At 39.4% G+C, this 25,702-nt stretch overlaps 2 protein-coding genes and 2 long non-coding RNA genes across 5 annotated transcripts in view; 3 read left to right on the forward strand and 1 right to left on the reverse strand.

The window, feature by feature from the left end:
- Positions 1-5,748: 5,748 nt before the first annotated feature.
- On the reverse strand, positions 5,749-7,322 carry LOC113030033 (uncharacterized). Its single transcript, XR_003273536.1, has 3 exons — positions 6,770-7,322; positions 6,417-6,470; positions 5,749-6,318 (listed from the first exon to the last, which is right to left on the reverse strand). It is a non-coding gene; the product is annotated as an uncharacterized LOC113030033 (long non-coding RNA).
- A 2,513-nt stretch (positions 7,323-9,835) lies between these two features.
- Positions 9,836-10,735, forward strand: LOC113030032 (uncharacterized). The gene is made up of 3 exons (XR_003273535.1): positions 9,836-10,199; positions 10,319-10,361; positions 10,473-10,735. It is a non-coding gene; the product is annotated as an uncharacterized LOC113030032 (long non-coding RNA).
- An 8,139-nt stretch (positions 10,736-18,874) lies between these two features.
- nccrp1 (P1, F-box associated domain containing) lies at positions 18,875-23,450 on the forward strand. Its single transcript, XM_026181072.1, has 6 exons — positions 18,875-19,114; positions 20,183-20,263; positions 20,340-20,436; positions 20,602-20,697; positions 22,846-22,984; positions 23,067-23,450. The coding sequence occupies exons 1-6, from the start codon at positions 18,973-18,975 to the stop codon at positions 23,211-23,213; spliced, it is 702 nt and encodes a 233-aa protein (XP_026036857.1). The 5' UTR covers positions 18,875-18,972; the 3' UTR covers positions 23,214-23,450.
- Positions 23,451-24,175: 725 nt separating this feature from the next.
- slc8a2a (solute carrier family 8 member 2a) overlaps positions 24,176-25,702 on the forward strand; it is a 28,845-nt gene continuing 27,318 nt past the window's right edge. For both annotated transcript variants that reach the window (XM_026181059.1, XM_026181060.1), the window contains exon 1: positions 24,176-24,467. The gene's annotated coding sequence lies outside the window, so the exon portion shown is untranslated. The remainder of the gene's footprint in view (positions 24,468-25,702) is intronic.

Genomic DNA, 25,702 nt, shown 5'->3' on the forward strand with positions numbered 1-25,702 from the left:
ATGTGCTTTGTGGAGTAGCAGTAGTACTAGAACTAGTACTAGTAGTCCTAGTATTCTGCAGCAACCAGGCTTCAAGAGTGATCACTCTTCTGGCTTTCAAATGGTGAAAACATGTCACAGTCTTAACCGCAAATCAGAAATGTTGGTAAATTTAAAAAGGAATTTAAACGTCAGCTTTGACATAGACACAGACTTTATTAATGCCACACTCAGGAAATTCACATGTTACACATGATTTAGCTCACCTGCTAAATCCCCAGAGCAATAACCCCATCAGCATCATTAGCCTGAGTGTTGATCCTCCAGGTGAGTGAGTGGAGTTGAGTGTGTGTGTGTGTGTGTGTGTGTGTGTGTGTGTGTGTGTGTGTGTGTGTGTGTGTGTGTGTGTGTGTGTGTGTGTGTGTGTGTGTGTGTGTGTGTGTGATCAGAGGTGAAGCTGCTTTCTGCAAAGTCTCATCAACAACCAGGAAGAGTCTAAAAGCACTAAATATGAAACAGACCATTTACCATACCCAACACTGAGCTCCTGCACAGTCAGATGGAGTGAAACATAATGTCCCAGTGGTGTTCTGTTGGATTTAGCAGGTGAGCGTTGTTGCCAGTCAAAACCTTTTTGGAAACTCTTTACAAGAATCAATGTAATTATTTGTTTTACTTGAATCAAATGTATTGGTTTATATACCTGAAATAAAACTTTTTTTTGGAAACCCGTTACATCAAATAAAACTTTCTTGGAAAAACTTTACAAGAATCAATGTAATTATTTGTTTTACTTGAATCAAATGTAATGGTTTATATACCTGAAATAAAACTTTTTTGGAAACCCTGTACATGAAGTAAAAGGTTTTTGATCTTGTAAGTTCTGGCTTTAATATTTTCAGCTGATAAAGTGAACTTCATACAAACTCTGTGTTAGAAAAATCAAACTGTGTCTCGTGCGGGTGTATTGTGACTGCTCCATCACAATGTATAATTTGACTTGTGAGGTACACACAACAAGGCCAACAAGAAAAAGTGAATTAGAGATTCATTACAAAATACAAAAAATAAATAGTGCACAAATTTAAAACAAGCAAAACACCCTGTTGTGAGAAAAGGATAAGCTGGGAGAGAATACAGCATTATACAAGCAGAGTGTTTTAGCTGTATCCGTAGATCTAAGACATAAACCTGTTGTTAAAAAAGAATAGTTAACTGAAGTGCAGATTTAATTTTAAATTATTTCACGAACTGTCCAGGAATTACAGAGAGCTTTATACTGATATGGTAAAATTCTCTGAGTGTATTGGTTGTATATGACAAGTATTTGTAAATCATTAGTAGTTACTCTTGCATAGGTGTTTTGCTTGTTTTAAATTTGTGCACTATTTATTTTTATTTTTTGTATTTTGTAATGAATCTCTAATTCACTTTTTCTTGTTGGCCTTGTTGTGTGTACCTCACAAGTCAAATTATACATTGTGATGGAGCAGTCACAATACACCCGCACGAGACACAGTTTGATTTTTCTAACACAGAGTTTGTATGAAGTTCACTTTATCAGCAGAAAATATTAAAGCCAGAACTTACAAGATCAAAAACCTTTTACTTCATGTACAGGGTTTCCAAAAAAGTTTTATTTCAGGTATATAAACCATTACATTTGATTCAAGTAAAACAAATAATTACATTGATTCTTGTAAAGTTTTTCCAAGAAAGTTTTATTTGATGTAACGGGTTTCCAAAAAAAAGTTTTATTTCAGGTATATAAACCAATACATTTGATTCAAGTAAAACAAATAATTACATTGATTCTTGTAAAGAGTTTCCAAAAAGGTTTTGACTGGCAACAACGCTCACCTGCTAAATCCAACAGAACACCACTGGGACATTATGTTTCACTCCATCTGACTGTGCAGGAGCTCAGTGTTGGGTATGGTAAATGGTCTGTTTCATATTTAGTGCTTTTAGACTCTTCCTGGTTGTTGATGAGACTTTGCAGAAAGCAGCTTCACCTCTGATCACACACACACACACACACACACACACACACACACACACACACACACACACACACACACACACACACACACACACACACACACACACTCAACTCCACTCACTCACCTGGAGGATCAACACTCAGGCTAATGATGCTGATGGGGTTATTGCTCTGGGGATTTAGCAGGTGAGCTAAATCATGTGTAACATGTGAATTTCCTGAGTGTGGCATTAATAAAGTCTGTGTCTATGTCAAAGCTGACGTTTAAATTCCTTTTTAAATTTACCAACATTTCTGATTTGCGGTTAAGACTGTGACATGTTTTCACCATTTGAAAGCCAGAAGAGTGATCACTCTTGAAGCCTGGTTGCTGCAGAATACTAGGACTACTAGTACTAGTTCTAGTACTACTGCTACTCCACAAAGCACATTGTTCAGGAATTTCACAAATTTGCTTACGTCTAATGTGTTGGCTTACAGGTAAACTTGTTTTGCAGATGGATAGGATGAAAACTTCCAGCATCACATAATGTTTTCCGATCAGTAGGTTTGGAGTAAAAAAGAACTGGACATATATTTGTCTTCTTTGGGCTACTTTTATGTGAAGCAAAGTTAACTTATTTAGAACTGTGATCAAGGATAACACATAAACCCTTGCAAATGTGATGGTAAAAGAGTCTAACATCTAGGTGTTACATGGTGTTGCAGGTGATAAAGATCCATAAACTACTTCCATTTGTTTAGAGGTGATTGCCAGTTTTGTTGGGATTTTTAGAGATACAGAGATCCTGTTCTGCTTTACTTTAAAAAAAAAAAAGGATTTTCAGAGCTGTTGATATATTAATCAGTGTTCATAGAAACATGGATCAACCATGTTTTGACAGTGAGAGTGTTACATTGTGACAGTTTCCATAAAAGTCTGCAAATTCTCTGAACAGGTAGCCATGAAGCAGCCATTTTTTTTTTAAGATTAATTAAACTTAATATTATTTGTATGGCCATATCACAACAACAGCATAGCCTTAAACCAGGTTTGGAGTAAAGAGAACTGGACATATAGTTTCTTTTTTGGGTTACTTTGAAGTGAAGAAAGTTAACTTGTTTAGAACTGTGATCAAGGATAACACGTAAAACGTTGAACGTTTCAATATAAAAAGTGTACAAACTCCAGAAAAGTGGCAACTGAGGTGGCAAAATTGCAGGCAATTTTCACTTAAGTAGAAGTACAGCTGCTAGTGTCAAAAACACTCGAGTAAAAGCTTGATAAAGTATCGGGTCAGAAATGTGCTCAAATTGAGGAAGTCAAAGTAGTAACCTAACTGAACCTTGTGCTATAATAAAAAAATAAAATAATATTAGTAGATAGGACTACAAACTTAGTCTGGTGGTAAAAGGCACAAAGGCCTCAGGGGGACATTTGGCAGCCAGGGTTAGAGCTCAGACAGCTGGAGCCTGGGGGTTGGGGCTAACAACACTGACTGGTAAAAGAATCTAACATCCAAGTGTTACATGGTGTTGCAGGTGACAAAAAGCCATAAACCACTGTTTAGAGGTTGTTGTGGAAGTTTTCCATTTAATAAAGCCTGCAGACAAGCGATGAGCGGTAGCTAACATTCTTTAATCAAGACAAAGAACAGAAATCGAGCTTGGTGAGGGACTGCCATCGCTGGGGCAGAGGGTGAGCAGAGTCTCTCACTGAGCCTAGCATGGCTCTCAGTTTTGTCTTTCCCGCAAAGAAAGTTTCACACTGCCTTGCTATCTTTTACAGTGGAGAAAAGACAAAAAGACTCTTCCTGTGGAGTTGTCTGCTTCCCCCCAACTTCCTTACCAGACCCCACTATCTGTTAAACTGTTTAAATGGAGTGTGAGGCAGACATGCTAAAACAGTGACCTAAAAGCATTACCAATAAACAATGGGATCAATACATAAATGAAAGAAATGCAGCTGATAAAAAAGCCATAAACTACTTTCATTTGTTTAGTGGTGATTGCCAGTTTAGTTGGGTTTTTTTGAGACACAGAGAGTGAGAGATCCTGTCCTACATTACTTTAAAAAAGAAGATATTTTCAGAGCTGTTGATATATGAAGCTCTGAGCATTGAGTGTTGCATTGTGAGAGTTTCAGTAAAAAGCCTGCAAATTATTGCATTTATACTGGAGAGCAAAGAAAAATTAAATTCTACTTGTACTATGGAAAATCAGTTTCATAAAAGCTACATAAACAGAGCTGAAGAAGACTGCGTTTGTAAAACTAGCGGTAACGTGTGAGAATTATAAGTTATAAGACTGTTTCTGCTATCGATACAATTTGTGTTGTTAATCCTAAATGATTCACGGTGACAACATCATAAGAACAAGGTCATTTTACTCCACACACACACACACATTTGGAAAATCACATAGTTTGACCCTAAAAATTCCCAGAATAATTAGTATTTGAGATTGCTGAAGCAACATCACTAAAGAAAAATATCCTTGCATGTCACTTTCGTTTAAAAATATAAAAAATGTGAAGTTTTTTTTTTTTTTTTTTTTTTTGTAAAACATAAAAACAACAAAACTTAAGACCTTAAGAATCTCCTTATGAATTTTGTGAATATCTAGATCATTGGTGTTTGGATTTGAGGGTGAACAGGGCGAACACTGAGGCTGGGTATTAGAAATACAACATGGCAACATGAGACATGTTAACTCTGAGAACACTAACATCTAGATTAAGGTGTGAGAGGTAAATACATAACAGAAGCTAAAAAGGAGTTGCTTGTCTCTAGATTAGTTAAAATAAATTGAAAATAAACTGATTTGAACACGTTTGATGCATTATACAAAAAAAGGTTCATGATATAGTTCACATGATCTAAGCAAGAGTGACTCGGAATCTCAAATGTTAAAGTACACTTACTGATTGTACTTTTACTACATGAGCTAATGTAGATGCTCTAAAAGCACACTGGCTGAAAAAGAACCACACGTTTGGAGAAACTGTGCTGTAACTTCTCATACTGTGAAGTTTTCTGACAAAAGTGAATTGAAAACTTATGCTGTACAGCTTACTAAGGGGTCCTTTGCTGGGCCATGTGCAATTACACAAAAGAACAAGTTAAATTTCACCATAACACTGACTGGAGAAAAGCCAAATTGGGATTCTAATTGACATTACAACTGAAATCAGTGCTGTGATAGTTAGTTTAAGATCACAACCTGATTTAAAACACAGTCTAACATCAACATTCTTGCCCCTGAAAATAGGTCAGGATGGCCGAAAAATGTACTTTAAAAATGAGATTTTCTTTTTGTTTCATTGGAACAGTAAAGTACCATTACAAAGAAATGAGTACACCTTTGTAGATATCACTGATATGGAGTTTTTCATGTTTTACATACAGACTTTCTCATTTAAACCATGGTGACTTAAAAGTTTAGCAGCAAGACACTTGTTTCCTTTGTTCCATCAAACATTTCTTTCAGCCATCTGTGTTTATCAGAGCGATATGTGACTAATTTTTTATTGAATCACCAGAAAGTACACAAATACAAGATTAAATATTTTATTTATTTATCAAAGATACATAATTACACATTGATACAATGAATAAGGTGTCTATAAAAATTACACATGGTGTAAGAAAAACATTATAACATACACATAAGTGTTTTAAGATAATCTGACATACTTTAAAAGCATAAGAATAAAAGTTTTTTTTTTTTTTAAAAATCATGTTCTTTGATGATCACATTACATGTATCACATTTTTTAAAGCATAACGTAGGGTGTTCACAAAAACAGTTTTATGATTACTTTTTCCACAGTGCTTGTATGCCTCTTGCAAAACTATGTACTTATCACCATATGACATAATAACTCACGATTATGCAAGACCAGCCATGAAATGTCCGTCGCTTCATTACAATCATTTGTCCCCGCTGCTGCCCTCAGACCCAGTCTGTGGGGTAAAATTGCTTTTTTGGTGGTTCATAAAAAATATCTCAAAAAGCGATGTTAGTGAGGGGACCAGAAACACTGGGTTGCAGAGCAGTTGGTAAGGACTTGTATATTTCTGGAGAGTCTGCAAAAGCTGTCTTGCTCGTGCTCCTGATTGGATATGTGGAGCCCGGCTCTGATATCTCACTGGTGGCAGCTAAAGGTAGGCATGCCTTGGAGGCGGAGTTGGTCTCGGGCGCAATCTTTCAAACGAGCCTCACGGCATTTCAGGCAACCTCAGGCCGGAAACAACATCCGGTCACTCGCGGTCAAAATCCACGCAGAGCTGGTGTTTCGCAGGGATCAGGTTAACACATCTGGGTCTAAAAAATAAAGGTGTCCAAGTCAGAGATATCTAGAAAGTTTGATAAAAATGAAAAAAAGAGGGTAAATGTTTTGTTTTTCTTGTACAATTAGCTGTTAAGAAGGGGAACAAGAATGAACCAAACCTACCAATTCGATCGAGAGACTCAAAAAAAGAGGAGTTGAGCAGGTTTATCTCAGAGTCTGAAAAGAAATAACATCGAGTATTTACAAACGGGGAAAAAACAGTAAAAATATAAACATTATATGAACAAGAGTGAGAAAAAATGAGGTACCTGATGAGGCCATGATCGCTGCTATAGTTTAACTTACAAACGCACTTTTTAGCTCTGAGTGTTAGAGGGGAGCTTATATATGTTTTAAAAAGTGTATTCCAAGTGTAACAGAGCCTATTTGCATGGCTTTTTTGAAGATGAAAGGATTGACAGAATGGTAAAAAGGAAAATGCGAAAATGTAGTTAGAGAGCAAGATTAACACTTACCGAGTGATATACACATAGGGCACGCGAAGGTAGTTGTTGATCCCTGGTTTCATGGCTGTTGAGCTCGCAAGCAGTCTGAGCGGCGCCAGTTGTTGATATGTCTGAAGTCAGATCTCTTCTGGGGGTTCGAAGATAGTCTTAACATCAGCGGGAGATCGTAAAATCAGACCTGGAGCGGATTGGCTAACCGGGGTGCGAAGGGAGCGGTGCAAGGGTTATGTGATTGGCAGCGGGGCGCAGTGAGGCGGAGTTGGTCTAAGGGGGGAATTTTCAAACGAGGTAAGCAGCGCATTCGGGACCAGAGCGGGGAGCGAACAAGCAGGAAAAAATTGTGCTCTGGAAGCTGTTGCGGGTCGGTGCGATTAAGAGCGAGGTAGAACTTAGACTCTGCGTAGAATTTTAGAGGTAGCTAGCAAGAGGCAAGTTTTTGAAGAAAAAAAGAGTAAGGAGCTTTCCCAATGTTTTTGGATTATAGCGCTTTTTTTTGGGGAATAGAGGGGTAGCTAACAAGTTATTCTAGGGGTTTTGGAGAAATCGCTGAGAAATTTTTAAAAGGAGTTTTGGCTTTGTTTGGCTGAGCATGAAGGGAGCCGCGGGGCGCTGAATTTGAGAAAAAAAGACTAAGGATTTTTTCAGGATTTTCCCTGTTATCGAATATAAGGTTTTGGGAATAGAGGGGGTACCCTAACAAGTTATTGTAGGGTTTTGGAGAAATCGCGGAGGGTTTTTTAAGGAGATTTCCCTGCTTATGTATCTAAGGATTAGGTTAAGGGGGCTGCGGGGATCGCGAGTTGTTTTTTCTGAGTATGAGTTTTATTCTAAATCTACAAATGCATATAAATCGAAATAAAGTTTTCCCCCAAGGCATGCAGCATGTGTTTGTGGCGATACTGAACGTTACAAAAGCACAAGTTTAACTAAACAATTTTAATATGGTTTAATACATTTTTAAACACATGAGCACGGAGCCCGAGAGAGCACGGTCCGGAGACACGGGCGCGCCCCCGCGCGCCCAGACACACAGCCTCGGGCGCGCGCGGGCGCACGCACACACACTGACCCGCCACCAGATGGCGTTTTTTGAGCATAAAAAAATTAAAATAAATTTTTTAATTGCTTAAAGAAATAAAAGAATGCTATTTTTTGATATATAAGAAACTTTCTAAATAATCAATTATATTTTTATGAATATCATATTTTTATGAATATCATATTTTTATGAATATCATATTTTTATTATTTAATTACTTCCTACTTCCGGACTTCCGGAGCTAATTTAATTAGGGGCTAATTTAATTAGGGGATAATTTAATTACTTCCTACTTCCGGACTTCCGGAGCTAATTTAATTAGGGGATAATTTAATTAGGGGTCATAAATCAATTAAGGGGGTCATAAATCACTCAGTTTGACATAAGGGGTATAATATCACTTATGAATATCATATTTTTATTATTTAATTACTTCCTACTTCCGGACTTCCGGAGCTAATTTAATTAGGGACTAATTTAATTAGGGGATAATTTAATTACTTCCTACTTCCGGACTTCCGGAGCTCATGAATAATTAATGAGCTCCGGAAGTAACCTGTCACTTTTTTTGACGAAAGGGGTATAATATCACTCTCTTACATTATTCTCAAACTTCAAATTTCAGAATATGCATCAAACAAATGACCTCAAATTAAAACATGAAGTAACTATAAATTGGCGCTTATAGTCACCATGCGCATGAAGGCACAGAGAATACCAGCATGGCCAGCGAGGATGAGGCAGAACCAGGTAGCTCCAAACAGAAGAACCAGTCAAAACAAGTCGAGTTATTGCTAAACGAGGGGCTACTACCTCTGTAGCATGGACATGGTTTGGTTATGAAAAGCCTGCCATCCATGGATTCTGTCAGTGTTTTGATCTGTTCACCATCAACATTGCGTGCAGCAGCAACCACAGCCTCCCAGACACTGTTCAGAGAGGTGTACTGTTTTCCCTCCTTGTAAATCTCACATTTGATGATGGACCACAGGTTCTCAATGGGTTCAGATCAGGTGAACAAGGAGGCCATGTCATTAGTTTTTCTTCTTTTATACCCTTTCTTGCCAGCCACGCTGTGGAGTACTTGGACGCGTGTGATGGAGCATTGTCCTGCATGAAAATCATGTTTTTCTTGAAGGATGCAGACTTCTTCCTGTACCACTGCTTGAAGAAGGTGTCTTCCAGAAACTGGCAGTAGGACTGGGAGTTGAGCTTGACTCCATCCTCAACCCGAAAAGGCCCCACAAGCTCATCTTTGATGATACCAGCCCAAACCAGTACTCCACCTCCACCTTGCTGGCGTCTGAGTCGGACTGGAGCTCTCTGCCCTTTACCAATCCAGCCACGGGCTCATCCATCTGGCCCATCAAGACTCACTCTCATTTCATCAGTCCATAAAACCTTAGAAAAATCAGTCTTGAGATATTTCTTGGCCCAGTCTTGACGTTTCAGCTTGTGTGTCTTGTTCAGTGGTGGTCGTCTTTCAGCCTTTCTTACCTTGGCCATGTCTCTGAGTATTGCACACCTTGTGCTTTTGGGCACTCCAGTGATGTTGCAGCTCTGAAATATGGCCAAACTGGTGGCAAGTGGCATCTTGGCAGCTGCACGCTTGACTTTTCTCAGTTCATGGGCAGTTATTTTGCGCCTTGGTTTTTCCACACGCTTCTTGCGACCCTGTTGACTATTTTGAATGAAACGCTTGATTGTTCGATGATCACGTTTCAGAAGCTTTGCAAATTTGAGACTGCTGCATCCCTCTGCAAGATATCTCACTATTTTTGACTTTTCTGAGCCTGTCAAGTCCTTCTTTTGACCCATTTTGCCAAAGGAAAGGACGTTGCCTAATAATTATGCACACCTGATATAGGGTGTTGATGTCATTAGACCACACCCCTTCTCATTACAGAGATACATCACCTAATATGCTTAATCGGTAGTAGGCTTTCGAGCCTATACAGCTTGGAGTAAGACAACATGCATGAAGAAGATGATGTGGACAAAATACTCATTTGCCTAATAATTCTGCACTCCCTGTACATTAAGAAGCCCCCAAATGCCTTCATGCTGTACCTTAAAGAGCAGAGGCCAAAGGTGAAAGCAGAACTAAGTATTAGTGACAGTGCAGCTGTGGGAGAGAGAGTAAGTGTAACTCTGAATATATTTATGCATCTGTTAATGCTCTATCATCTTGTTTGTGCATGTGCACCAGCTGTCCTGTAGTTATGTGTAGTAGCAGTGTGGCTGTGTATTTATACGAGCTGACAGTGTGTTCTTGTGATCTTCTATCCACAGTGGAGGTCGCTCTCAAAGAAGGAGCAGAAAAAATATTTTGACGAGGCGGAAACACAAAGATGTCATCACGCCACAGAACATCCGAATTGGTCAACCAAAGAGAACTATGTATGTCCAAAGTGCCAACATACAGTTCATCCATGTGCCTTTCACTGCACTGAATGATGAAACAGTCACTGCAGAGAGTTTGTATCAGCTCAGGAAAATTCTGATGTGTTTGTTTTTAGGGCAAAAAGAGGAAGAGGGTCAGAGATCGTAACTGCACCAAAGGTGAGAGAATATTCCGGGGAATCGTTTTCATGTCAAATGTGATGAAAAAAGTCAAAAATCTATTAGAAAAAAAACCCGTTGTGTTTTTGTTTGTGTCTTCTGAACCTGAAGAGGACGCTCAGCAGGCCAAAACACGTTGTGTGAGGCCAGGTCAAGCAGAGCCGTCTTCTTCAGCTATAAAGGAACCACATCAGCTGGATAGAGTCTGGGTGTGCCAGCCACAGACACGTGTTAACACCCTAACCATTCAGGACACAGTACTGGTGCAAATGCCAAACACACTGAACCCAGTCAGTGTGCCTGTGTGCAATGTGCCATGTGCCACAACTTTATTAGTCCCTCCTGTAATAAAGTGAATTATTATTTGCAAGATGATTTGTTCCACAATGGATTGTGTTGCTGCACAGACATTTTAGAGTGGAACACAAGTAAGTCAGGGTTGGGCCAGATCGTTAGGCTGTATGTTATTGTTGTACGTGGCAGAAAATGTTGTTAGGAAGACCCTGATTTAACTCCACAGTAATTGGAAAGGCTTAAGTTTGCAGTGCTGTTGAACTGTTGAAGTAAGATGTTTTCCTCAAGGCACTTACACCAGTCACCCAATAACAATGAAACCATGGACGGGTGACATTTCTAAAATTGATAAACTTGTTCAAATACAATGTTAAAATGCTGGAACATAACAACTGAGCTCATAGCATTGAGACAGGGTCCAAACATAAAAGTTATAAACTGATCCCCATGTCACTGAGTGAAATAAGGGTTTGATCCCCTACAACCCAACAAGAATACTGGCTGCCACAGATGTGTTTTGTGCCCATGTGGCACATAGACTGCAATCGATCAATCATGAAGCACTGATTTTATCCACAGAATCAGTTTCTTCCATTCTAACCTTTCCACCATCATGGGCAAGACCAAAGAGCTGCTGGTAGAGCTGCTGCAAAAACCCACGGAGCTCAGCAGCCAGCAACAAATTCTGGATCCTTTGCTTTTAGTTAGCAATTAGCATTAGCAGCACATCCTGCGTCCGATGTGAAAGGACTTTTATGCTGCGCACTGTGACTCACAGCAATGGTCCCGGGTCAGCCCTGACCATTGTGTTAAACTAATCCTAAAGTAATAATGGTATTTCTAACCACTGATATACCACAACTTTATCCTTTCAACAGCTGCTGAAAATAAGGGGACCTAACTGCTATCGGATAAAAAGTGCCCCAATCCAATCAGAGAACAGATGGGTTTGGCTGTCGGAGGGGCACTTTTTTGAACTGCAGGTCCTTGAAGGGTAATCTCTATATAAATATCTGGGCCATCTCTATACAAATCTTTTTTACACATACAAATCTTTTTTACGCACGCACAAATCTTTTTTACACATACAAATCTTTATTACAAGTACAAAACCGATTTACAAGTACAAAATATTTATGACCACATTTTGAGCCCATAGTTAAAATGATCATGAGAAAGGTGGAGGAATTTTACAAAATTACACAGGAGGAGCTTGTTAATGATCTGAAGGCACCTGAGACCACAGTCACCAGAAACACCACTGGTAACACACTACGCTGTATTGAAATCTTACAACACTTGTTTAAGTGCTTTCACAGTCAAGCTGAAAAGGGTAAACACTAACTAGCCCACTGGCTGGGCTGAATGTGCTTTACAGGTCTGCTGCTCTGCCCAGGTCTAGTGTATATGACAGTTAAATCTCCCACGAGGCCTTTTTTGTACCTGTGAGGTGAATCTATTAAGTCACTGTGACTTTCACCTGCTTGCCATCACCAGTGTGTGAATGTGTGTGTGAATGGGTGGATGACTGGATGTGTAAAGCGCTTTGGGGTCCTTAGGGACTAGTAAAGCGCTATACAAATACAGGCCAGTTACCGATTACCATTCACCTACACTAGTGATGGGATTTCCGGCTCTTTTTAGAGAACCGGCTCTTTCGGTTCGGCTCACTAAAAAGAGCCGGCTCTTTCGGCTCTGAACCGGCTCTTCAGGTTGTTTTGTTGCTTTAATTAATTAATTAATTATTAACAATAATATAAAATTATGCACTAAAGGAATTACTAATGTAAAAAAAAAAAAAGTGGTTTTATTTATCCATCCATCCGCTTATCCTTTTCAGGGTCGCGAGGGGCGCTGGAGCCTATCCCAGCTGTCATAGGGCGAAAGGTGGGGTACAACCTGGACAGGTCGCCAGTCTGTCGCAGGGCTAACACATAGGGACAGACAACCATTCGCACTCACATTCATTCGCACCTAGTGACAATTTGAATTATCCAATTAACCTATCCCCACAAGCTGCAAGTCTTTGGATGGTGGGAGGAAGCCGGAGTACCCGGAGAGAACCCACGCAAACACGGGGAGAACATGCAAACTCCACACAGAAAGACCCCTGGCCTGATGGTGGAATTGAACTCAGGACCTTCTTGCTGTGTGGCAACAGTGCTAACCACCGTGCCACCGTGCTGCCTGGTTTTATTTATATATGTTTATATATAAATATATGTGGTGGCACCTAGAGACAAAGCACGTACAAACTCCAAAACACTTTTCTAGCATGAACTGAACTTCCAAAACAGAGCTACCTAGATCACTTAAATTACACAATTGAAAGCATGAAAGCATATGTGTATTGTTTGTGTATTTATACACAAGCATTCATATATAGTCAAATAATAAAAATGTAAAAATAACAATAAAAAATGTTCATTTACCTGTTACTACCACACACCAAATCCGGTCGTTGGTACTTGGTGGCTTGTGTAGCCACTAGGTAACAAAAGTTCAACACTGCGCCTAGCATCCTGGAGCACTTCTGTTGTCTTTTGTACGTGTTTTGAGTTTTTATGTGCTTCTGAGTTTGTACGTGCTTCGGAGTTTGTACGTGTTTTTACGTGTTTTGGAGTTTTTACATGTTTCGGAGTTTGTACGTGCTTCAGAGTTCGTATGTGATTTAAAGTTTGTACGTGCTTTGTCTGTAGGGGCCACCGTAAATATACTTTTATTTATTCACTCCACATAAAATGTAATAAATAAATCATATAATACAAAAACCAACTAGTCACATTTCAACTGTTAACTATTTAAATTTTCAGCTTTTTCCTTTTACAAATTTAAACTGAAACAACACAAAACACTGCAAACCACAACACAATTAAATATAAATTATAATATGAAAACAAAAAGAACATGCACATTCTCTGTCATATGGACCTGCATGAATTAACTTTCTGAATCCTTTATCATCCGCAACTGAAGATAGTTGTGGATGATTACTATACGTTGTTGTCCCTGGCTCTCTTTCTCTCCCTCCCGCTCTGTTCCTGTGATACTGAGTGTAACTACCGCCCCTCCCCCCTCTGCCCAGCGTAAAGCACAAGGCTCACGTGCAGAGTGAAGCGGAAGAAAAGTGCGAGAGAGAGGGTGAGAGAAAGAAAAAGGCTGTATCCCAATTCAGGGTCTGCAGCCTTAAAGTACGCAGCCTTAACGATCCACAAGGGCCGTGTAATCAAAGACAGCTAAGGCCGGAAGTGCGAGGCTTGTGAAATGGGACGTCTATCCTCTGCCCAGGTTGCCTAGCAACCATGATACTAACAGCTGGAAACTTTTCAGCATTGTTTGACAGAAATGAAGGAGAAACTCTTTTGTTCATTTGTTTGTTTGTTTCTACATGAGCTTTGATCATTCTCTGCAAGATTAAGCTCAGCTATTGAACGCCGTATATTTTAAAGTAAAGGCTTTTAAACCAAGTTAGTACAAACGTCACTAATGTCACATAACTTTGCCGGCATGTGGCCAACAGTAATGTTTTAATGTTCTTCATTATTAAACATTTGCACATAAATAAGTGACATAATATTCAGCACTTACTTAAAGTTTACTCTTCGGGCGCCCCTCATCTGCCGTTTTTTTCTGCAAATTTATCCACACCCACCGCTGCGCTATGCATCCTGGGATATGTTGGGCCACGAAGTCTACACCACCACATCCTTAAAATTCAGGGAAATGAAGGACGCATTTGAGGGCCGCATTTCGAGCAGCCTTCGAATTGGGACAGCCTTCGTCGTGTCGCTGTGATGTAATCGGCCTTAAAATGCGGCCTTTAAGGCTGCAGATCCTGAATTGGGATACAGCCAAAGAAAAACCCACGGCTGGCGATAAGGAGCCGGCTCGCGTCGTTCACGTCAAAGAGCCGGCTCTAAGAGCCATTTCGTTCGCGACCGACCCATCACTAACCTACACCATACCTACAGTTTGTTAGTATGGTCACAACAAGTGAGAACAAAGACTACAAAGAAAACAAACTGGAAGTGTGGGTTGGGTCTTGTATCAACAATTATGGCATTAAAAGTAATCAAGAATAGTATTCCAAAGTAAGGGCAACTTTGGAGTTCATCATTCTTTTATATCCTATTAATGTGTAGATTTGTGCATAATTACAGCTCATACTACCCTCTTCTCCCTTTGAGAGGTTGCTATTCTCATCACCTGACCAAAAAAACCTCTGAGTCATTCCTCCGTCTTCTGACAAGCTGGATTACCAGCCCTGATTACTTTCATACTTACTCAGTTACTACTTTAAAAACACCTTTGTGCTGATTCAAAAATTCTTTCCTGTCCACATTTTCCTCCTGAAATTATTATTCGGAGAATTAACACTGGTGTTATTCACTTTCAGTCTGGCTCAATCTGCTGCTTCTTATGGATGAATGAGCCTCAAATGAGACAGGTTATTCTTTCCACGCTTTCTGTGTGTGTGTGTGTGTGTGTGTGTGTGTGAGAGAGAGAGAGAGAGAGAGAGGCAGAATGCAATTATTTCAGCCCATGTAGCCACAGCTTAATGGAATAACTTGCCAAATCAAAGCAGATTACGCTTGCGAATCCATGTGATATCAGATCGTGAATTCAATTTGAGGTGTGTTACAGTGTGTGATAATTGCATTTTCTCATTTCTTTTAAATTGCATTTGATTGTGATTTCATAAACAGCAAGAGGGACAACTAGGACTGTTTGCTGCAGGAAGAAACATATATCATTTATGTAGATCTGGGATGTCCAAACAGGAAATGAAAACTTAAGACACAAGAGCTTCTGACAAATTTTACACCTGTTAGAAAGAGGAAAACATAAAACGAATCACCAAACTTACATTTACAGGAAATGCTCGATCAAAGTGTAGAACAAGTGATTGTAGCTTTACAGAGGAATATGGTTTCTTGGCCTGGAGCTCTCACTAAATCAACAGCAAGAATTACTTATAGATGGCATAGAAAAGATGGACATCCCCGCCACGATGTCATCCATTGGTTTGCAGTGAATATACTTAACCTTGCACCCCAGATTCTCATTTATCAGTTAACTCTAGCATGTTGGGTTATAATGCCATTATGTTAACACACACCTGAATGGTTCAGACCAACAAACTGCCAAAATGTCTATCTTTATAGAGGTCTCACACATTTGCTGACAATCAAATAATCGTGTGCATTTGATTAGCTGTTACTTATGATTTGAGAAATGGTGGCAGATGAAGAAGTAGCTTGAAATGGGTAACAATTGGCCAGTCACAGTTGGAGGCTGTGTCGATGCTTTGTTGGATTTCTAGAATGGCACAGGGAAGTAGAAACACAATTACTGCAGTATTAACACATCTCCAGGACGAATTAGGAGACAAGATCAACCACCACACACTTCTTATTAAGAGGAAAACTATGAAAAACCTTTTTCATATGGCTATCTGAGGGCTCTGCTCATATACTGAAGGTTGAATTAATTCTTTATTTGCTCTTACATAATTAAAAACCATCAGGGTGGCAGCTGAAAGAAAAAACAAACAAACACTGTCTTGTGAAATTTGGAAATTTGTGCAATCTGACTGATGGACAAGTGGAAAAAACTAATCTTCAGGAAGTTGATGTCTTCATTCTGTAACTGGTGTTTGGGTTTTTATCACTTGACATATCTTAAATGCTTAATGTGCAGCCATAGAAACAACAAAACTGTCCTGAACATTAGAACGTAAGTGAATCCAGATAATGAAAAGATACCCTGGATATGGTGAAACTGCCTAATAGTACAAGACGCAGGCCTCTGCCACATCTAAGCTGTTTTAACAACACAAGGCATCCCTACAATACAAAGCAAGCCACAGTGCTGTTGCGGCTGATCTGTGCACACTGCTTCTCCTCACAGTTCTGTATGCTATGAGTAACTATGTGTGTCAGAGCCATATTACAGCACAGCATGTTGCCCTGCAGCTCAAGCTGCCAACCCAGCATCTGCTGCAACCTGTGTGTCTGTGGCTTTCCGCCAGCCACACACACCCTGTCGACTCAGGGTCTTCCTTATGTCATTAGCATGTAGCCTGTAAATTAACCTAAATGACATTACATTTTATAAGTTTTAGGCTATAAATATACTGATTTCAACTGGTTCCCAACATCTATTTGTGTTATACTATGAAGCACTTAGAGAATACTATAAATGAACAAACAATGATCAGGCTGGGTAATTTTTTAGGCACATATTTGCAATTTCTACATGAATTTAAGGTGGAAATGTCTTTATTTACATAAAGACATGCAAAACTGAGGTAGAAGGATAAAAAACATGGAATATAAATCCCTTTAGACTCTCACACATTAATTACATTAATGATAAATGTCAGACTTTCTTATTTAATTTTAGGCATGATCTAAAAATGTGCGAGGCCCTGTTGTTTGATAATTCCCTGAGGAGTGTTTCTGGTTGCTGACTTTACTTTCAGTGAGTTGCGCATGCTTTGAAAAAGCTTTAGTGCAGCACAGTTGTGGATGAAATTAGGTGTCCTCACTAAATACATACAAATGTCTCCACCTTGTGGATGTTTAACACTGCAGTCAACATTAAACTCTTACTGCACTTAACTGCATTTAACACCTCCAATAGAAAAATGATGCAAAATGCATTTAGCGCTTAAGATGCAGACTGAGCCTTTTGATTTCTGTAACTAAACAAGCTTAACTTTAACTTGGCCAAGATACAGACTTCTAAGCATTGCAAAAATCAATGTGCAAGAGTGCAGTTATCATGCAATATCCTAAAAGTGCAAAGTGCTCCTTGCATCAGAATCATCAGACACTGCTTACTGACGAAACCTTCTGGGAAAGGTGTTTTTTTTATTGCAGAAATGTTTAAACCGTACTGCAAATAAAACAATTCCATATTTTTTCAAATGAGCTAAATAGACAACTTTACAAATAGAATGTTTTTTAATTAATAAGTGATTTATTTTGTGGTATTTTCAAAGTGCTTACTTTGACTTAAAATACATTTTTGAAAAAAATACATTCGAATAAGTAATAATATTAGAATAATATTAGAAGATTAATACAAGACTGGCAGACTGCTGTTAAGATTAAGCATTTTTATATTTCCCTGAGATTTAAATACATGAATAAATAAGTACAAGCTACTGAACCTAACAAAAGATTTAATATATTTATCAAAGAATTATGCACACAGAAAAAACTAGAGGCTACTGGAGGATACAGCGAAATGATATTATTATATTCACCTTATAGTTCATTTTAAACACACTTTCAGTAGTGAGGTTTCTGTAGCTTGTTTAGATAAAGGATTATACGTTAAACGAGATTCATCAAAACTTCATATGAATAAATAATATATAATATGAGGGCTTATATTATATATTAATGTATATTTAATATAAATGAGGTGATAGTAAGCTGATTTTGTTATTGTCTTAATGTGTTTTTCTAAGTTTAGGTCTGCATCCATCACTACACCCAAATTTCTCGCCTGGTTTGTGGTTTTTAGGTGTATAGATTGAAGTTCTCTGGTGACCTGTAATCGTTTTTCTTTGGCACCAAAGACTATTACTTCAGTTTTGTTTTTGTTTAGCTGGAGAAAATTGGGCACAACCAGTCATTAATTTCCTCAATGCATTTACCAAGAGCCTGTACAGGGCCTTGGTCTCCTGGTGACATTGTGATATATATTTGTGTGTCATCTGCATAGCTGTGATAGTTTATTTTGTTGTTGTTTATAATCTGTGCCAGTGGGAGCATGTAAATGTTAAACAGAAGGGGCCCCAAGATGGAACCTTGGGGAACTCCACATGTGATACTTGTCTGCTCAGATGTGAAGTTATCTATTGATACAAAGTATTTCCTGTTTTCTAAGTATGTTTTGAACCAGTTTAGTAGAGTTCCTGAAAGACCTGCCCAATTCTCCAGTCGTTTGAGTAATATGTTGTGGTCAACTGTATCAAATGCTGCACTGAGATCCAGCAAAACTAAAACTGACATTTTTCCACTATCTGTATTCAGACATATGTCATCAATAAATCATGTGATGATGGAAATTCTTTTAAACTGCTGTGACTTTAAGAGGCCAGGGAGGAGCAGCATGTTGGCTTGCAACACCGGGGTGTGTCACAGGCAGACCTCCTTTAGTTAGTCACAGAAAATTTGCTACTGTTTACGTACACTGCCTCTATTGGTGGTTTGTGCTCGAGTGGGAGGAGGGGGCGTTCCAGATAAAACTACCGACTGGGAACTCGGAAACAGCTGTAGTGCCCTGTCACGCTATTTGCACCATGTCTGCTGCCGAGTGGAAGAAGAAGTGCGAGGAAGAGTGGAGCCTGCAGAGTGCACCGATGCCCGATGGCCTGGACTGGAAGTCCGTGTATGAAGCCAAGCCCTTCGGAAGAAATTTACTGATGAACCCTGCGCCATACGGTACCATATCACTGTTACACACGCTACGCTTGTTGTTTTGCTGTCTCTCCCTTATCCACAGAAAGTTTGGATTACAGACAGATGGCATGTGTTGCACACATTTATGCTGGTGTGAATTCATCCCTCCAGTATTAGCGGGATTAAGTTAATAATTAATTCATTGTCTTTGGTCATTTACGGAAAAATGGATCCTGAATGCACAGACCCCTCCCCTAACTTGTTTTTGAGTACCTGTGTGCAATCTGACTAATGCAGAAGTGGAGAAGGGAAAAAAAAAACCTGATCTTCAGGAAGTTGATGTCTTCATACTTTAACTGGTGCTGTTTGGGTGTTTAGCATTCAGCATATATACTGTTGGTTATGTAGCGATATGTTTACAAACAAATAGATGCTTTGGGTATAGACATCGGAGACACTGTGACTTTAAGCCCGCTAAGCCAGTATTCTGCTGCACACAACAACTAAACTAGTTTGTGAAATGCATTGCTAACAAGTAAATGAAAACACAAACCCATCAAAGCATACAAAGTTTATGAAACGATGCCAATAGACACAAATCCAACGGTCAGAAATGGAATCTTGTGTTATCTCCTCGAAACTGCGGCCACATTCAGCTTCATATACAGACGGAACAAAAGTGCCTGACGCTTCAGCAGCTGTACTTTTGATAGTTATGTGAGACATAACTTTGCTGAAAACATTAAGCATTGAGTTAAACCTCCTCGTCATTTAAACCGTGCAGTATGCTGTTTTTAAGAAAGAAAGAAAACAGATCAACTAAAACGGCTGCTGTTTTTGTTTTTTTGTCTTGTTGTATAGAGCGCTTTGAGTACTCCGGGAGCGTAGAAAAGCGCTATATAAGAATCTGTCCATTTACCATAAAGATTAGATGTGAAAAAGCTTTTATGACCCTAAGACAACTGGAAACTGAGGTGTGACTCAGAATGCTGACTTAGTGTGTTTTTACAAAGAGGCACGCCCAGTGCTTGTCAGAAAGATAACTCTTTGTCTGTGAGCTGTGTATACTGGGATTACAGTGGCCAACATTGTCTCTTATTCCCTACACAGGGTTGAGTAAAGACATCCCACCACCTGAACCCGAACTGCCTGCCGTGCCTGACCGCGGACCTCCACGATTTCAGCCTGATGGTGAGGGACAGGAGTGACGTTAGCCAAAAAATGAATCAAATCAATGTGGTTTCATGACTAATCTCTGAATCCCCAGGCAACTTCACTGGTTGGACCACGAATTCGGAGGTCCTGCCCTATGATACAAGCGGCATACCTGAAGGTGTTGTGGTGTGTGCATTGCCTCGTTACAGGTAGGTGTTACTTGGGTTAGACATTACCACGATGCTGGGTATAACCGGGATTATCTGCAAACATACTTGTAGAAATGACATTTAAAGAGTGGGTTGCTATATAACCTCTAGTTGTATAATTACAGTGGTAGTAAGTATAACTCTTGTTTGTGGTGGTGTTCCCAGCTGGTTCACCATGGAGCAGGTTGTGGACCTGAAAGCAGAAGGACTGTGGGACGAGCTGCTGGATGAGTTTCAGCCTGAAATTGCCATCCAAGACTGGTGGGTAAATAAACATAAATACAAACAAAAAATGTAAATAAATTAGTTATAGTTGTGACTGCATCATTTTGGTTTAGTTCAAAGTGAAACGATAGAACCTTTGCACCGAGTGAGTAAAGTGTAAAAGGGCCTAATAATGCTAACAGAGTTTACATTGTCAAACAAGTTAAACAGGAGCAGTGTACCAATACCAGAGCCAATCCATATGAGCCTTTACCTCTTCTACAAAAAATGTCAGCAGTTCCTTCAGGAACACAGCAGAGGGCGCTTGCAGGCTAGTCCTCAGTGAATAAAAATGAATGAAACTGAACAGCTAAACTAAGGATGCACAACTGCTTCTAGACAAAAAGATCACACATTATGTTACTTTTAGCAAAAACTGTAATAAAAGGACACTTAATGTACACACACTGGCTACTTATTGATCTGATCTCCTCAATTAATAGCATTCATTTCCAAATGGTTATTGGTCAACAGAGACCTGTGTGTTTGTGTGTGTGTTTCAACAATCTGCTGCTAGAAATTCCCTACTGCTGCTTGTTTCATGCATGAAGTCAACACTGTAGATGCTTTTTTACTACAGTCAAAACCCATAAAAGTAAAAAAGCTAAACGAAACTGAACTATATGCATTCTTACGACCCCTTCTGTTAGCAATGTGATTAAAAACTGACAGGAAGAAAAGCTCATCCCATGACATGTATATTTTGGTCTCTCTTGAACACCCCCTATTAAACTGGAAGTCTCAGTCACAAAGGTTATTGGACAATACCAAGTGCTAGTCCTAGCTAAAACCATCAACATGGTCATTGTGCACCTTTCAGATCAACCTACCCTCACCAGCCACTTTAAGTGCACTGGCCAAACTTCATATTAACGCAAATACGTAATCAAGCCAGTCACACGGCAGTAAATCAGTGCAGGGGGAGGGGGGGGGATTCAAGTAATTTTGAGCACGGAATGGTTTATGGTCCTCGGCATGCTGTTTTAAGAATTTCACAAACCGCTGATCCCCTGGGTTTCCCACACAACCAGCGGTAGGTTTTACAGAGAATAACGAAATATCCAGCAAGCAGCAAGTCTCTGGGTTGATGTCAAAGGTGAGGAGATGGACATAATGCTTCGAGCTGTTAGGAACTACAGTAAGTCGATTAACCAGTTTTTAAAACCAAGGTATGCAGAAGAGCATCTCTGAACGTACAATGTGCTACAGTTCTCTTAAGACTCTTCAGGGTCATAGTCTTTAGGATCAGAATTTGGCATTAACAAAATAAAAGCATTGATTCATCCTGTCTTATATCAACAGTCGAGATGGACAGTGGTGTAATGGTGTAGGGAATATTTTCTTGCCACACTTTGGAGCCCTTTTCCCCCCCACACTAAACATAATTAAAATTCTACAACCTACCCAAGTATTGTCACTGACCATGTCTAACATTTTTATGTGTGTTGTACCCATCTTCTGACAGCTGCTTTCATCCCTCAATCTGGTTTCTTGAACATGACAATGAGTTATCTGTAATCAAATGGCCTCCACAGTTACCAGAGTTCAAATCCAGTTAAGTAATGTTGTAAAACAGATGTTTTGCATCGTATATGTAGAGCCAACAAATCTGCAGCCACTGCGTAATGCTGTCATGTCAGTGTGGACTAAAACCTCTAGGAATGTTTTCCCAGAATCTTGTTGAATTACCACACAGACTTAAGTTGGTTCTGGAAGCAAAAGGGGTTCTTATGCAGTACTAGCAATGTGTATGCAGTGATTGTTGTACAAGTTGAGACAATAAAGAGATGAACTCCAAGTTTAAAATGCTTGAATTGACACATGCGTGGCTTCTGTTTGCATGCCAAAAAGGAAGAACAAACAGACTCTCCTAACTTCACATATATAGATGTGTTTCCACTTAAGTGACTGAGCTAGATTAAGGCCCCCTTTGTCCCCTTACACTACAGACATCCTGGTGCCAGCATAATAGCACTCATTCCCCCAAAGGTCCCAGATATTTATACTATTTGTGAATATAAAGACATTCCACAAGCCTGGAGTGTATATGAGTGTATAGTAATCTGCTCTGAACAATTTAATCACATCACATACAGAAAATGTCTTTGAAGTTTTTAGGAAAATCTAAGTGTGTCATGTTATCAGGTATGAGGAGAGTCAGCTGCATGACTCAATCTACCAGCTGCATGTGAAGTTACTGGGTGCGGATAAAAACACAGTGATCTCAGAGCACACAGTCAACCCCACCGAGCAGCGACTGGTTTACTCTCACGAATGGAAAGAGGTGAGACTCTCATTTCTTTGCCACTACAGTGCACAGTGCTGTATTCCTGCATTTCAATGTACACATCTGTCTTGGCCTGCAGGTGTCACATGTGTTCTCCGGTTATGGACCCGGCGTGAGATATGTCCACTTCTTGCACCGACTGAAGAACAGCTTCCTAAATGGTTTCCACAATACACAGTTCACTGGCAGTGCAGTGATTGTACGACCAAGCAAAAGCAGCCCGTAGGCTAAATCTTACAGTGCAGCCATATCTGATAATGCACTCAGTGTAATCAGTTTCAGCAATATGTAACTGCATTTACAAAGGTTGTCATGACAATAATATAATGATGGACACAATCATCAATATTTGATTACTGGTTTTATGGGAGGCATGGAGGTGGGCCAGGAGGTGTAATTCACAGTTTTTTCTGAAGATTCTGATATGATGCAATAATAAAACATACAGTTTTCTGGTTTGAGAGTTGATCGTTTCTTTTAAGTATTTACATATTTGGGTATTTAAAATATTAGATATGTTTGTGCTGTGTGTGTAAAACACTAACCATGCACTCACTATTTTTACTATGTCAGGAGGTTTTATGAAATTCTTCTTGATGAAGAGCTTATATGTATGATTTATAAATATGATTTATGATCATATTTGAATGTAAAACGTGTTCATTGCAGGTTCAGGTAAGAATTATTTTTCCCAAATGTTTCTTGAAATTACAATGTTTTAATAATGTCATCCATCAGGGTTTTTTTTAACCACTTATCTCCTTACAGCTCGGGGCAGGTCTTCAAGGATAAGGACAAACATAGTCCAACATTTTCTAAAAATCTGTTATTCATTCATTCATTCATTCATGATAAAGGCAGTATATTTAAGATTCATTAGTTATTTTTATGCCACATCATAAATATCTGTTCCACATAACACCTATCACTGAAGATATAACATCACCTTTGTGATCAGACTGTCATATTAGAAGTAATGCAAAGGTTAAGTACAAATAAACTAATTTATATTTAAATGTTTACAAGCAAGCAAGCCTTGAAGCAAGCCTTCAGGAGAGCACGGTAACATCAACGTCTCATTTGTGCATTTTAATCTGCTTAAGATGCGTTCAGGCGCTCTCAAAAATTATTACATAAACAACGACGTTAACCAGATTTATGTGGCGGGAACAAAGTCTCTTTGACGTTTGAGGTCGTGATTAATATATATTATTTCCAGTCTCAGAAACCTTTGCTCTTGATCCACTTTAAAAGCGTACAGTCCAAAACACGATCTCGGGAGGAGACCCTGAAGGCAGCACGTCACGAGCCGCGTGGGCTCGCAGCATCACCACCTCTGTTAGCCACAATGTGAGTTAACGACAAAGTTCACTTTGAGAGTTCAGCCTGCTGTCGACGCCGGGAAAGTTTAACCAGGACGCGTTTCTAGACTTTCTGAAGCAATGGCAGCCTGTGGTGGAGAAGTCCCATAAAGCAAAAGGTAAGACACGAAGGGAAGGAATGGCCAGCGAACAGGTGCGGCGGACAAACCGCGGTTGTGGCGGGCTGCTAGAGGCTACGCCCTCGCGATCCATGTACAGTTTTGATAGCTAACATTAAATAGGGCCGGGGTCACTACGCTGTTACAAACCTAATGACTTTTGTGGTTAAGCTGTCAGTCACACCAGTGAATTATTTATCTATGTAATTATTTTCTATTATAGAAAAAAAGTGAGGTTAAAAGTTGACCGGGATTTTTAAAATTTAAAAGCAATCTTGCGTCAAAAAGGAATGGGTTCGGGAAGGAAATAGTAAGCGGTGTGTGGCCGGTAAAAACAGGAATATAAACATTATACCTCTAAACAAGTACCTCTAGTCCGTATTTTTAAGCCCATAATCTTTACCGTATATTTGCGTTATATAGTACAACTGGAAAAACATCTAGATGGATCATCACTGGTAGCTGCAAGTAAATGTTTGATGAGTGCTTGAAAACGAAATCTAATCTGCTACAGCTCCACCACATGTGTGCATTATAATTCATACCAGAACCTACTTACTCTCCTTTACTGTCCCATGAGTCCAGGATGCTCAGAGAATGTGTGTTTGTGTGTTCCCGCTGGACATTCAGAGGTTTTATATGTTTTATTCAGAAAGATCGCCCAGCTTCGTCCCTGACATTTAATTCTGATAAGGGCTGGACTTCAGAGCTGACATTTAACTGACAGATAAACACTGTTCATTTAGCAGATTGGCTTCACACAGTATCCCCACTCACTCATCTCTTGTGTCCGCCACAGCCCTGGCTGGCCATCGGTGTGTTAAGAGTTGCTGATGTGTGAGACAGGAGGCGCTGACTGCAGATACATCCCCAGTGCTGGTTCATTATATTTGCTTAGAGAGATTATATCAGTTATATCACTTTTCAGACGAGGATCCAAAAAAGCACTATGATTATTCATTTTCTCTTTGTAGTTTTTTGGCATACACTTATCTCTTCTGTTGTAATATCTATAGAGCTTAAATCCACTCCAATCAACTAGGAATGCAAAAAAGGTTGATGTTACACTTTGGGTGTATTTGAAACAATTAAATATTATGATGCAATGTCACATTTAAAGAGTCTTTGTAATGAGGAATTCAATATTAGGGATGATTATTTATTTGAGGCATGATGACATATAGATATTGAATATCAGTACCACGACATATATCAGTGCTAGTGGCTAATGTCTA

This window comes from Astatotilapia calliptera, chromosome 10 (assembly GCF_900246225.1).
Source record: "Astatotilapia calliptera chromosome 10, fAstCal1.2, whole genome shotgun sequence".
Classification (NCBI taxonomy): domain Eukaryota; kingdom Metazoa; phylum Chordata; class Actinopteri; order Cichliformes; family Cichlidae; genus Astatotilapia; species Astatotilapia calliptera.